This window comes from Nematostella vectensis, chromosome 14 (assembly GCF_932526225.1).
Source record: "Nematostella vectensis chromosome 14, jaNemVect1.1, whole genome shotgun sequence".
In the NCBI taxonomy this organism is placed as follows: domain Eukaryota; kingdom Metazoa; phylum Cnidaria; class Anthozoa; order Actiniaria; family Edwardsiidae; genus Nematostella; species Nematostella vectensis.
Genome location: NC_064047.1, coordinates 587997 through 603072, shown reverse-complemented (window position 1 = coordinate 603072; position 15076 = coordinate 587997). Strand labels below are relative to the sequence as shown.

The 15076-nt window shown below is 42.8% G+C and overlaps 1 protein-coding gene across 3 annotated transcripts in view; it reads right to left on the bottom strand.

Moving 5' to 3' along the window:
- Window positions 1-15076, bottom strand: part of LOC116618501 (dystrophin) — a 111480-nt gene that overhangs the window by 16601 nt on the left and 79803 nt on the right. For 2 of the 3 annotated variants that reach the window (XM_048721549.1, XM_048721550.1), the window contains 15 exons: window positions 10582-10756; window positions 10325-10506; window positions 10013-10187; window positions 9466-9647; window positions 8563-8707; window positions 8214-8285; window positions 7880-8092; window positions 7658-7753; window positions 6897-7078; window positions 6476-6650; window positions 5329-5510; window positions 4561-4699; window positions 4226-4344; window positions 3448-3601; window positions 2866-3047 (listed from right to left, as the gene is read on the bottom strand). In XM_048721549.1, coding sequence (XP_048577506.1) covers window positions 2866-3047; window positions 3448-3601; window positions 4226-4344; window positions 4561-4699; window positions 5329-5510; window positions 6476-6650; window positions 6897-7078; window positions 7658-7753; window positions 7880-8092; window positions 8214-8285; window positions 8563-8707; window positions 9466-9647; window positions 10013-10187; window positions 10325-10506; window positions 10582-10756 — 2373 coding nt within the window. Of the gene's footprint in view, window positions 1-2865; window positions 3048-3447; window positions 3602-4225; window positions 4345-4560; window positions 5076-5247; window positions 5511-6475; window positions 6651-6896; window positions 7079-7657; window positions 7754-7879; window positions 8093-8213; window positions 8286-8562; window positions 8708-9465; window positions 9648-10012; window positions 10188-10324; window positions 10507-10581; window positions 10757-15076 lie in introns of those variants that run through there. The other variant, XR_007306459.1, reaches the window with a different exon arrangement.

Here is a 15076-nt window from a genome sequence, read left to right as displayed (position 1 = left end):
AATGACAAAATCGGAACGTGATCAGGGCAGAAAAGTTTTAAATATTTATCCCGTCTATGATAAATAACTTTATATTGATAATAGGAAGTCTAAAGTCCTGCACGCGGCGCAATCGGAAGTCTAATTGCTAACAAAAATGTACTGACCATATTAGCTATCAAAAGCATGTAGTTTTTGCTTGTAACTAAAGAATTCTTCTACTGAGTGTTTACGTCAATTAAGGATCATTCGGTTCCGTCATCACCCCTGGACGTCAATAATAACCTTGTTGTGTTGACTCTACCGTTAGTGTAAACATTGCACGGTTATTTATTTAACAAAAATCTTTGCATGGTACTCCGCGATGGCGTTGAGTACCATCTTAACAATGTGTTTAGTTTTGAGTTTGATTAAGTGTAAAAAAAAAAAAAAAAAAAAAAAAAATGGCATTCGAAAGCGCATCTAAACATTCGAAATATCCCGAGTCTGACAAAACATAAACATAGCATAAACACAGCTTCAATAAATAATAATCTATTGATATTTAATAGATTTCATTCCAAGCCACACCGATAAGCTATGCACAAATGTACGTATGCAGAAATAAGAATTCTAATGAACGGGTTTAGCATTTTTGAATGTTTAAACACGCTTCACGACCCTACTCGACTCCGATAAGCCCGCTAACAGATTAGAAGAGGCTATTAGTGACCTGGCGATAACTTTGGCAGATTAGATAATATCGCGATTCAGCTAGCAGTGCGAGCCGCAATACTTTGTGAAACCTAGCAAGCTAGAGACAAGTTCGTCAGCTCAGCTCTACAGGCGCAAACGTAAACCAAAAGAACACTTAATCACTTTACCAGTTATCCCTGCAGGTTATACAAGATATCGCGTAAAAAATTAGAAAGTGTCAAATAGCTACTTAATGATATTTTATGCAAGCAGATTGGCCTCGAATTTTTTCCAGAAGGCGAACACATTTGTGTAGCTCCCTACAGAAGCATCTAGCACACTGAGCTCCCTTACCGTCCATTACAAAACATGAAAATATACCACGAAGCGTGGTCAAATATAAACAAAAAGTAAGACAGAAATAAGCAATGAGCGTGAAAGATCACAGGACCGGTTATTAAGCCGGTTACCTGTACTGCATAAGGTCCGCAGTGATGGCGGCATACGCGAGAGACCCCTCAAAGTCATCCTCATGCCCACTGATCATGCTCAAGTCTCAGTAGTTAGAACGCTTGATCATCCCAACTCGATCCCTTCGAACACTTGAACATCTTAACATATTCCGTTCGATAACTTCATCATTAGAGCCTAGGGATCCGAGCCTAGCCCGTTTGAACGCTTGATCATCGCAGCCTAGTCCGTTCGATCACTTAATTATCACTGCTCGGTCTGTCCGAACACTATCAGCCGGCACGTGTTGATTAGACCCTTGAGAGACCCTAAGGGCAGTTCTTAGTGGAACTTTCTAAACGTTCGATCCGAGATGCCGCGGAATGTCAACAAAGAGCGACAAGTAAAGTATTTGATAAGAATGTAACACGATACATCAAACAAGGTAACGCAAAGCGATACAAGGAGTCACGCACGTAAAGTATTTGATAAGAATGTCATGCGATACATCAAAACAAGGTAACGTTATGTGCGTCAAGGTGTCACGCACGTAAAGTATTTAATAAGAATGTCACGCGATACAGCACAGCAATAAATATTGTTATATAAAGAAAGGAACATTATAATTGAATGAAAGAATGGGTTTCAAACAATCTGGTGATTAGTCGGTAAACGATGCTAATATTATATCAACAGAAAGCTAAAGCATTTGGGAATTAATATCTCGTGCAATTCATGATAGTACATAATAATGTTGGTGTACCTTTTCCGGCGATCTACCCAAGCGTCAAGTTTACTCAAACCCGACCACGAATAATATCGAGACATGACCTCGCATGGAACATGAACTTTCAAAGATGCACTCCGCATAGATATTCACCCTACGATATTCACCCTACGATATTCACCCTACGATATTCACCCTACTACGATAACCAGTTGGTATGATAGCCACCGGTAGACAACGCGATGTTTTATCTCCAAAAAGGATTCTCGTTAACTGATTAACTCCGGCTTTCTCGTATCGCACACGATACTCACCAACAGTAGAAATACGCAGATAAAGAGATCAATGCTTATATATTTTTTGTTTTACACACAATTTTTTTTGTATTCAAGATAGATTCACGGCTCTCCCTATCTGCGTCCCCCCGTCCCCCTTGACCATGTTGTCTTCAATGGTGTCTTCAATTTCCGAATCCGGTCCCACCCCCCGAGGCTATAATACTTACCGGTTCTCCCTTTAGATGACTGCAATGTTTATCGTGTGTCATTACTGGTCCCGTCCCCTACCCCCCTTGGGCAATATACTTAACGGTTCTCCCTGTAGATAACGGTAATGTTTAGCGTGTTCCATTTCTGGTCACATCCCCCACCCCCCGGGGCTATATACTTACCGGTTCTCCCTGTAGATGACGGCCATGTTAAGTATGTTCTATTACTGGTCCCGTCTCCTACCCCCGGGGCTATATACTTACCGGTTCTCCCTGTAGATGACGGCAATGTTGAGTGCGTTCCATTTCTGGTCCCGTCTCCTACCCCCCTTGGGCTAAATACTTACCGGTTCTCCCTGTAGATGACGGCCATGTTGAGTGCGTTCCATTTCTGGTCCCCTCCCCCACCCCCCGGGGCTATATACTTACGGGTTCTCCCTTTAGATGACGGCCATGTTGAGTGCGTTCCATTTCTGCTCCCGTCCCCCATCCCCCGGGGCGTTCCATTTCTGCTCCCGTCCCCCATCCCCCGGGGCTATATAATTACCGGTTCTCCCTGTAGATGACGGCCATGTTGAGTGCGTTCCATTTCTGGTTGGCAGCGCTGAGCTGGTCGTCCACGCGCGCCTCGTTCGCCTCGTCCAGCTCGTTACTGTTACGGATGGTCTCGCCGTAAGAGCGGAGGTCATTCGCTGGGCGCTGTACGGAGGACGTCTCTTGCATCAGATCCTTAAACGCAACCACCAATAAACAGTCAACAACAAAAAAATGCAAAAAAAAAAAAACAGTCAACGAAAGTAATGCAAGAAGAAAACAGGAAAAAACAAACAAATTTCAATTAGCAAAAAAGCGCAATATGCAAAAAAACATGACGAAGACGGTGATCGTTATCATAATGATAATGATGATGATGATGTTGACGACAATGATAACTAATATTATTATGATGATTATGTTGAAGATGATATTATTATGACGACGATGATTGTTGTCACGATGATTTCGATGAAGATACAAATTATTTTTTTAACGATGATCTGATGATGATTATGATGCGATAAAGATAATCATCACAATGATGATGATAATGACCACGAAGATGACGATTGGCTATGAAGGTTCCTCATACCTCGTGATCTTCAAGTCGCTCTATCAGTCTGTCGAGTTGAATACTCGGCTTAGGCTCGCGTTTCCCGAAGCCGAACACTTCCTTGATGGCGTCCAGGATAGACCACTTCCGGTTCCGTTTGTCACGTTGGATCCGCTGAAGCTTTATGCGAAGCCTTTGAAGAATATGAGGTGTGGAGTAGGTATTAAAGAATGTCGGTCCGATGTTGTTTATCACAGTCTATTTGCAAGAAAACATCAAAATACCAACCACAAATTGAAATTCTGATATCTTCGCGAGAATACTTGATTGAAAGTATCTGGTCTAAATTAAGTAGCCAATAGAAATGGATTCTTTGGGACTCCGTTTTGAGTGTAAAATGACAGCGTGATTGGCCTTTTTTAAAAAGTCTGCCGCCATGTTGTTCTCCCTGCAGAATACCAATTCAGGGGGTATTTTTAAGGGAAGGGGACAGGGTCTAACAACTACCTCTTGACACTCGCTGTTTTTAAGAAATGACAACACTTTTGTTTGTATTTTTGGGGGTAAAAACTTAGATGTTTTTCGAAAACTTGGCGTAAATGTAAACATATGTGTGAACACGAAGTAGAGAGAAGGTTTGGATTTGATTGGCACATTTCCATTTATGCGCAATCCCGTTTCCGTGAACTTTCGCTATGTATTTTTGAGGATTACAATTCTTCTGGATAATTTGGGGACATGAAATGACGGGCACTTTCAGAAAGATTTTCTCACAATATCATGTGAATAGTAGAACACCTCCCCTTTAAACTCTTACTTGGACAGTCTGTCCTTAGACTCATCCACGGTATTTCGCCAAGAGATGTCCTCGTTGCGGTTCGCTTTGTCCTGCAATTCACTCGTGACGTCAGGAGAACTCTTTACTTCAGGTAATCCCTAGAAAGAGAACACACGAAGAACCGGCGCGATATGACTGAGCGGTATTGATAACGCATGCACACTTCAAGGCGCAGATATTGCGCCTTGATTATTTAACGTTAGGGCGACGGAAACAACTAGGAAGACGACTTCGTACAATATGCTTCGGCTTTGACACGAAGACTCTGACACAAGACAAATCCATAAACCTAATCTTCAACTTTGGGGTCTAACCTCGGGTCCCTTCTGCGCATGCGAGTCTAGTGTGCTGTCGGATTTCTTGACGGATCTCTCAAATCGCTCGAGTTTGTCTTTCCACTCGTCCATCAATTCCTTCTCTTTCTTCTGCAGCAGCAACACTTTGTGTACAACACTTGGAGCAAGACATACAAGATTATTAGCGATAACACTTTGTGTACAACACTAGGGGTAAGACATACAAGAACATTAGCGATAACACTTTGTGTACAACACTTGGAGCAAGACATACAAGATTATTAGCGATAACACTTTGTGTACAACACTAGGGACAAGACATGCGAGAACATTAGCGATAACACTTTGTGTACAACACTTGGAGCAACACATACAAGAAAATTAGCGATGACACTTTGTGTACAACACTAGGGGTAAGACATACAAGAACATTAGCGATAACACTGTGTACAACACTAGGGACAAGACATGCGAGAACATTAGCGATAACACTTTGTGTACAACACTTGGAGCAACACATACAAGAAAATTAGCGATGACACTGTGTACAACACTAGGGACAAGACATGCGAGAACATTAGCGATGACACTTTGTGTACAACACTAGGGACAAGACATGCGAGAACATTAGCGATAACACTGTGTACAACACTAGGGACAAGACATGCGAGAACATTAGCGATGACACTTTGTGTACAACACTTGGAGCAAGAAAACAGGCAGCAAAAGACAGGCGATTAGTCTGTTCATAGTTAAACTTATCGCTGTCCTTGAAAGAACACTTACTCGTCAACACGACCGCTGACTTTTTCGTTTAGGGTATCCCACCGTTCCTCGCAATCATCAGCTTCTTTCTGGATCACGTGACACTCGTCTTCTGAAAGACCAGGGTCTTTTGACAATTTGACCGCTGATTGGGTGCACCGGGTAAACTTGGGCTCATGGTCCAGGACCTCTTTGGAAAAATCCTGTGTAAAAAAGAATCAATAGAGTAAGCTGTCTTTTTTTGCTAAAAAATATTCTCATCAGATGTTAAGATATGGTCCACAGGTCTGTGACAGGATTTGTAAGAAAAAGCTTACGGCTGTCCTCACTAGAGCTTTGTGCCGAGGTCAGTCAGACATCGAGGTCAATGTTTCACATTTCATATTTACTGACCTTTGTGCCGAGGTCAGTCAGACATCAAGGTCAATGTTTCACATTTCATATTTACTGACCTTTGTGCCGAGGTCAGTCAGACATCAAGGTCAATGTTTCACATTTCATATTTACTGACCTTTGTGCCGAGGTCAGTCAGACATCAAGGTCAATGTTTCACATTTCATATTTACTGACCTTTGTGCCGAGGTCAGTCAGACATCAAGGTCAATGTTTCACATTTCATATTTACTGACCTTTGTGCCGAGGTCAGTCAGACATCAAGGTCAATGTTCACATTTCATATTTACTGACCTTTGTGCCGAGGTCAGTCAGACATCAAGGTCAATGTTCACATTTCATATTTACTGACCTTTGTGCCGAGGTCAGTCAGACATCAAGGTCAATGTTCACATTTCATATTTACTGACCTTTGTGCCGAGGTCAGTCAGACATCAAGGTCAATGTTCACATTTCATATTTACTGACCTTTGTGCCGAGGTCAGTCAGACATCAAGGTCAATGTTTCACATTTCATATTTACTGACTATGGGTTTCAACCATACAGACATAGAAATTTAGCTGCACTTGTGTGTCCAAATCTAATATGTTAGCTCTATTACCCCCTCCTCCTATAACCATATAGAGTCTATTTTCTTGGTTTAATTTATTGTAAATCTGATATCTTAATTCTTCACTCTTAACCCTAACCATATGGTGAGGGGCATTCAACAACAACAAAAAATAAACACCGAGGGGCTCCACAGCCTTTACACCAAAATAAGTTCATACTCGCCTTTAGCTCGCTCTTCTGCCTGGTCGCACCCTTAAGGTCTTTTGCTATCGGTTCCAGTCTCTCGAACTCGTCATTTTTTCTGCTGATCCATTCCTGCAAGTTCCTGAGGTCTGCACGGCAACCAATCAGTTTGTCAAGTTTTTTGCGCTCCTCGTCTGCGATCTTGCCCTCGATCCTGGTAACACAGGTAACCCATGCAAACACTTAGTAAATATACCAGAAAATATCGAGTATTTGCACGTAATATCCTACCATCGATCATGCTTATATTAGTCCCCGCTTACTCGAAATATCTTTTGTCTCCGTTTGAAGTTTGAGAAAGCGTGGTCTTTCTGTATTTATATTTCGGAAAAAAGGCTGACCTTATAACCACCGCACTACCGTACTTTCAGTCCCATTTCAACCTCGTTACCGCGCTCACCTCTTTTTCTTTTGATCTTTTTCAACGCACATCTTCTCCCACTGAGCCTCGATATCATGCATGTCTTCGTCAGCAGCCTCTTGGTCAGCCTCGCCTAAGAACTGATTGTCTCGCAGTGCATTGTGGTCTTCTTTCACTGCTCGATATTTGGGTTCCATCTCGGCCAGTTCTTTTTCTAACATCTGGTGAACACATTCAAATGGTCAATTGATTAGAGACCACAGAGCATGGTCAACCTTTTAGCGACCAAAGAACACGTTGAGAAATATAAGAAGAATCGTCAATCAAAAAGAAATGTGGGGGTGACTGCATATCAATCAATGGCTGTCGTTTTTCTAAATGTTCTAAAATAGCCTAGGGCGAGCGCACGGGAGATCTGTGACATTGCAAAACGTTAGGGACTAGGCTCCATATCCAAGTTGGCTGCCAGCAAAATCGTAGTAAACACGAATTCCTGCAAGTTTTCGTGGAAATTCTCGACTTACAAAGCTCTAGAGCGATAAAAAAGCGAAAAAAAAAATGATTGAAACGGACTACCAAATATGGTATGTAATGCATTGTAAGGAAATGACCGAGCGAGTTAAAAACGACAGTTTTAAAAACAAGATTGACTGATATGATGGGGGAGGGGTGGGGAGAGGGGTGGCTGAGCACTCTCCAAATTCAAGAAAATGGCCCAAGATCACCATAAAATATGAACAATAAAATAGTCAAAGGGACATCCCTCTCCCCACCCCTCCCCCCCCTTCAGTATGACTCACCATCAGGTCCTTCTTTTGTTCTTTCAAACCGACAATGTCCTCTTCTTCGCTCTCTGGCTTAATCTTGAACTCCTGGCCCTTCAACCATAGTCTGACCTGGTAAAACACACAAGATAAGAACTCTTGACCCTTAAACCATAGCTAACATGGAATTCACAAAAGATCCTTTAAACACAGATTGCCCAAGACTTTTTACTCGCAGTACCGGGACGAGGCACATACCTCATCAGCATTGTCTCGCCATGTTGCGAGCTTATTGCGGCTCTCATTCTCGGCGTCGGCGAAGGGATCTGAGAACTGGTCATCAACAAGAGCACCCTCGACAAGAGGTTCGTCAGAGATTATGATTGGTTCACCGTAGGGACTACTCATCACGTGAGACTCCTCGACTGGTTTAGCAACTCGAGGCTCGTACGTCAGCTGGCTTGAGAAGTACTTGGATAGAAAAAGTGATTTAGCAATACATATCAGTCAGTTGGATTGAAAAGAACTACGATAGAAAAAGTGATTTAGCAAAACATTGGAAATAGAATAACACAATTATTATGTTTTTTACCTTATTGTCAACTTTCTTTTTCTTCTCCTTTTCGTCATTTTTCCTCTTTTCCTCCGCTCTTCGTTGCCTCTCCTTAAACGCGAGAAAATATGTTATCATCATCAATTCAATCTCCCTCCCAAGAAGCCGGGCAAAATTTTGTAATTAACAAAACCTTTTAGGTTGGGCTATCTTGATTGAACGAATGTGATTTTAGGAACTTGAAAATTTTGATATTTGGGAAGTTTACTGGAATCTCGGCCCAACGAGATTTTCTTTAGGAATTTGTACTGTAAGAAAAACTCCTTTCTCGTCTTTGACATTGGGAAATTTGAATAATAAGATATCATTATTTTGAGAAGAACCGAACCTCCTCCTCCTTCTTTTTCAGCTCGGCTTCGGCTCGTTCTTCCTCCTTTCGTTTTTTCTCGTTTTCTCTTCTCATCTTATCTTCAAGTTCTGCGCGTTTTCTCGCTTCTTCCTCTTCTTCTAACTGTTTAAGCCTTTCTTGAATCCTAAAAAAAACATATCACATGTTTTGAACCCCAATACATCAAGTACTTTGATCACATCACAACATTCATCGCTACGCTGCGTGATACTATTACTTGAACATATCACCACGTTGCGTGACACAATAGTGACTCATTATTACCTTGTATGAAGCGATGCTAACTAATATATATTTTGCTTGACACAATACTTACTCTTTTGAGGGGAGGAGGCGCTAATTCGAGGTCAAAGGAGGCGCTCATTCCAAAGATTCGAAGTCCAAGTGGGCGCTTATTCCAAAGATTCGAAGTCCAAGTGGGCGCTTATTCCAAAGATTCGAGGTCGAAGGGGGCGCTTATTCCAAAACTCGAGGTCGAAGGAGGCGCTTATTCCAAAATTCGAGGTCGAAGGGGGCGCTTATTCCAAAGATTCGAGGTCGAAGGGGGTGCTTATTCGAAAATTCGAAAAGGGGGGGCTTATTCCAAAATTCGAGATCGAAGGGGCGCTTATTTTAATATTCGAGGTCAAAGGGGGCGCTTATTCAAAGGAGGGCGCTTATTCGAATCATTTCGGTGACTCATTACCACGTTGCGTGATGCAATACTTACAATTACGTTGCGTGACACAATACTTACTCATTACGTTGCGTGACGCAATACTAACTCATCATTACGTTGCGTGACACAATACTTACTCATTACGTTGCGTGATGCAATACTTACTCATCATTACGTTGCGTGATGCAATACTTACTCATTACGTTGCGTGACGCAATACTTACTCATTATTACGCTGCGTGACGCTTTCGTAGAGTTCATCCCATTGTTCTTGTTGTGAAGTCATCTTGAGCTCTAGCGCATCTCTCTCCTCCCGACCGAGGCAAGGTTCGGTCACTAGTTTGTTACCCAGGTCCCGTGCGGATGCGAACTTAGGTTTCTGCTTCAAGAAGTCGTTCATCATCTCCTACGTGACAAAAAATAGGCCCGCAAGTGTATTCATGTAGTTACGGAAAACACAAGAAAAATAGGCCCGCAAGGGTATATAAGTAGATACTGGAAACATCAGAAAGATAGGCACGAAAGGGTATTTATGAGGATACTGAAAACATGAGAAAAATAGGCCCGTAAGAAGCAAATAAATAACAGATCAGACAAGACAATAAAGTATTGAGACCAGAAGTACTTCAACATCGTTTTTAGAAAAAAAATTGGTCGATGAAGGGACTTCACTTGATTCGTTTTGATAAGTCTGATACATTCAAACACAGAAAATGTACTTTCGAGATTGTACATCCGAGACTCCCGGTAATTTATAAGAGTTCGGGTTACCTTTGTTTCCTGCCGCTGTCGCTCTACCATGGGGACATCGTACCCAATTGGGTCACATGACTCAACACGCACTTCCGCGTCCGCGAGCCACTCGTTCAGCGGCGCCGTCTTGGTCTCCCACTGGTCCATCTTGGCACGCTGCTCTTTTTCCAACTTATCTACCCTTTCGCTCAAACTGAAGCGCATCAACAAACAAAACACCAATAAGTAAACAAATCAATAAACTAACGGTATTTTTTTTATTAAAAAAGACTTTTTTCACGAAAATATCTGCTTTTATTACGAATATGTACTCTATTCATGGATACGTACGCTTTATTTACGGCCTCCGCGTTTTGATCAAGGTCCTCATATCGTGCTCTAAGGGACTCCTTTTCGTTAGTCACCAGCTTCTGCTCGAATTCTCGCATACAGGGTTCCCGCGTGGTGGCCTCAGCAAACTCTTCTAGGTCCCTGATCTGCTTGGCATACTGGGCGATCTCACGGCATATTTCCTGGAAAAGAGATAATGACGTTTGGTATCGCGGAAAGGTCAGTGAAAACTTTTGTATAGAAAAGCCTGCCCTTACCACCATTTCATGTTTCTGCCCACGCGCTTTGTCCAAGTCGGCCGCCGGTGCACCCTGGGTCTTGACACCCGCTTCCATTTCAGACAACCACGTGGACACTGCGGTTTTCCTGTGTTCCCATTGACCGAGCAGAGTCTTGAGTCGAAGAAGTAGCGCCTCGCGTCTCTCATCAATCCTGTAAAACAAAGGACGTTAGGACTCCAAAAGATAGGCTTATCTGTTCTCTGATATCCTGTTCACTTTCTCTCCTCTTTGACCAGGTCTGTCTTGAGTCTATGCTAACTCTAACCCTAACACACTTTCTCTCCTCTTTGCCCATGTCCCTCTTGAGTCTATGCTAACTCTTACCCTAACTCACTTTCTCTCCTCTTTGACCAGGTCTGTCTTGAGTATCTGCTAACTCTAACCCTAACTCACTTTCTCTCCTCTTTGACCAGGTCTGTCTTGAGTCTATGCTAACTCTAACCCTAACTCACTTTCTCTACTCTTTGACCAGGTCTGTCTTGAGTCTATGCTAACTCTTACCCTAACACACTTTCTCTCCTCTTTGACCAGGTCTGTCTTGAGTCTATGCTAACTCTAACCCTAACACACTTTCTCTACTCTTTGACCAGGTCTGTCTTGAGTCTATGCTAACTCTAACCCTAACTCACTTTCTCTCCTCTTTGACCAGGTCTGTCTTGAGTCTATGCTAACTCTAACCCTAACTCACTTTCTCTCCTCTTTGACCAGGTCCGTCTTGAGTCTATGCTAACTCTAACCCTAACACACTTTCTCTACTCTTTGACCAGGTCCGTCTTGAGTCTATGATAACTCTTACCCTAACACACTTTCTCTACTCTTTGACCAGGTCTGTCTTGAGTCTATGCTAACTCTAACCCTAATTCACTTTCTCTCCTCTTTGCCCATGTCCGTCTTGAGTATCTGCTAACTCTTACCCTAACTCACTTTCTCTCCTCTTTGACCAGGTCTGTCTTGAGTATCTGCTAACTCTAACCCTAACTCACTTTCTCTCCTCTTTGACCAGGTCTGTCTTGAGTCTATGCTAACTCTTACCCTAACTCACTTTCTTTCCTCTTTGCCCAGGTCCGTCTTGAGTCTTTGCTAACTCTAACCCTAACTCACTTTCTCTCCTCTTTGACCATGTCCCTCTTGAGTCTATGCTAACTCTAACCCTAACTCACTTTCTCTCCTCTTTGACCAGGTCTGTCTTGAGTCTATGCTAACTCTAACCCTAACTCACTTTCTCTCCTCTTTGACCAGGTCCGTCTTGAGTCTATGCTAACTCTAACCCTAACTCACTTTCTCTACTCTTTGACCAGGTCCGTCTTGAGTCTATGCTAACTCTTACCCTAACACACTTTCTCTACTCTTTGACCAGGTCTGTCTTGAGTCTATGCTAACTCTAACCCTAACTCACTTTCTCTCCTCTTTGCCCATGTCCGTCTTGAGTATCTGCTAACTCTAACCCTAACTCACTTTCTCTCCTCTTTGACCAGGTCTGTCTTGAGTATCTGCTAACTCTAACCCTAACTCACTTTCTCTCCTCTTTGACCAGGTCTGTCTTGAGTCTATGCTAACTCTTACCCTAATTCACTTTCTCTCCTCTTTGCCCAGGTCAGTCTTGAGTCTATGCTAACTCTAACCCTAACTCACTTTCTCTCCTCTTTGACCATGTCCCTCTTGAGTCTATGCTAACTCTAACCCTAACTCACTTTCTCTCCTCTTTGACCATGTCCCTCTTGAGTCTATGCTAACTCTAACCCTAACTCACTTTCTCTCCTCTTTGACCAGGTCTGTCTTGAGTCTATGCTAACTCTAACCCTAACACACTTTCTCTACTCTTTGACCATGTCCCTCTTGAGTCTATGCTAACTCTAACCCTAACTCACTTTCTCTCCTCTTTGACCATGTCCCTCTTGAGTCTATGCTAACTCTAACCCTAACTCACTTTCTCTCCTCTTTGACCAGGTCTGTCTTGAGTCTATGCTAACTCTAACCCTAACTCACTTTCTCTCCTCTTTGACCAGGTCTGTCTTGAGTCTATGCTAACTCTAACCCTAACACACTTTCTCTCCTCTTTGACCATGTCCCTCTTGAGTCTATGCTAACTCTAACCCTAACTCACTTTCTCTCCTCTTTGACCAGGTCCGTCTTGAGTCTATGCTAACTCTAACCCTAACACACTTTCTCTACTCTTTGACCAGGTCCGTCTTGAGTCTATGCTAACTCTTACCCTAACACACTTTCTCTCCTCTTTGACCATGTCCCTCTTGAGTCTATGCTAACTCTAACCCTAACTCACTTTCTCTCCTCTTTGACCAGGTCCGTCTTGAGTCTATGCTAACTCTAACCCTAACTCACTTTCTCTCCTCTTTGACCAGGTCCGTCTTGAGTCTATGCTAACTCTAACCCTAACACACTTTCTCTACTCTTTGACCAGGTCTGTCTAGAGTATATGGTAACTCTAACCCTAACTCACTTTCTCTCCTCTTTGACCAGGTCTGTCTTGAGTCTATGCTAACTCTAACCCTAACTTACTTTCTATCCTCTTTGACCAGGTCTGTCTTGAGTCTATGCTAACTCTAACCCTAACACACTTTCTCTCCTCTTTGACCATGTCCCTCTTGAGTCTATGCTAACTCTAACCCTAACTCACTTTCTCTCCTCTTTGACCAGGTCTGTCTTGAGTCTATGCTAACTCTAACCCTAACTCACTTTCTCTCCTCTTTGACCAGGTCTGTCTTGAGTCTATGCTAACTCTAACCCTAACACACTTTCTCTCCTCTTTGACCAGGTCTGTCTTGAGTCTATGCTAACTCTAACCCTAACTCACTTTCTCTACTCTTTGACCAGGTCTGTCTTGAGTCTATGCTAACTCTAACCCTAACTCACTTTCTCTCCTCTTTGACCATGTCCCTCTTGAGTCTATGCTAACTCTAACCCTAACTCACTTTCTCTCCTCTTTGACCAGGTCTGTCTTGAGTCTATGCTAACTCTAACCCTAACTCACTTTCTCTCCTCTTTGACCAGGTCCGTCTTGAGTCTATGCTAACTCTAACCCTAACTCACTTTCTCTACTCTTTGACCAGGTCCGTCTTGAGTCTATGCTAACTCTTACCCTAACACACTTTCTCTACTCTTTGACCAGGTCTGTCTTGAGTCTATGCTAACTCTAACCCTAACTCACTTTCTCTCCTCTTTGCCCATGTCCGTCTTGAGTATCTGCTAACTCTAACCCTAACTCACTTTCTCTCCTCTTTGACCAGGTCTGTCTTGAGTATCTGCTAACTCTAACCCTAACTCACTTTCTCTCCTCTTTGACCAGGTCTGTCTTGAGTCTATGCTAACTCTTACCCTAATTCACTTTCTCTCCTCTTTGCCCAGGTCAGTCTTGAGTCTATGCTAACTCTAACCCTAACTCACTTTCTCTCCTCTTTGACCATGTCCCTCTTGAGTCTATGCTAACTCTAACCCTAACTCACTTTCTCTCCTCTTTGACCATGTCCCTCTTGAGTCTATGCTAACTCTAACCCTAACTCACTTTCTCTCCTCTTTGACCAGGTCTGTCTTGAGTCTATGCTAACTCTAACCCTAACACACTTTCTCTACTCTTTGACCATGTCCCTCTTGAGTCTATGCTAACTCTAACCCTAACTCACTTTCTCTCCTCTTTGACCATGTCCCTCTTGAGTCTATGCTAACTCTAACCCTAACTCACTTTCTCTCCTCTTTGACCAGGTCTGTCTTGAGTCTATGCTAACTCTAACCCTAACTCACTTTCTCTCCTCTTTGACCAGGTCTGTCTTGAGTCTATGCTAACTCTAACCCTAACACACTTTCTCTCCTCTTTGACCATGTCCCTCTTGAGTCTATGCTAACTCTAACCCTAACTCACTTTCTCTCCTCTTTGACCAGGTCCGTCTTGAGTCTATGCTAACTCTAACCCTAACACACTTTCTCTACTCTTTGACCAGGTCCGTCTTGAGTCTATGCTAACTCTTACCCTAACACACTTTCTCTCCTCTTTGACCATGTCCCTCTTGAGTCTATGCTAACTCTAACCCTAACTCACTTTCTCTCCTCTTTGACCAGGTCCGTCTTGAGTCTATGCTAACTCTAACCCTAACTCACTTTCTCTCCTCTTTGACCAGGTCCGTCTTGAGTCTATGCTAACTCTAACCCTAACACACTTTCTCTACTCTTTGACCAGGTCTGTCTAGAGTATATGGTAACTCTAACCCTAACTCACTTTCTCTCCTCTTTGACCAGGTCTGTCTTGAGTCTATGCTAACTCTAACCCTAACTTACTTTCTATCCTCTTTGACCAGGTCTGTCTTGAGTCTATGCTAACTCTAACCCTAACACACTTTCTCTCCTCTTTGACCATGTCCCTCTTGAGTCTATGCTAACTCTAACCCTAACTCACTTTCTCTCCTCTTTGACCAGGTCTGTCTTGAGTCTATGCTAACTCTAACCCTAACTCACTTTCTCT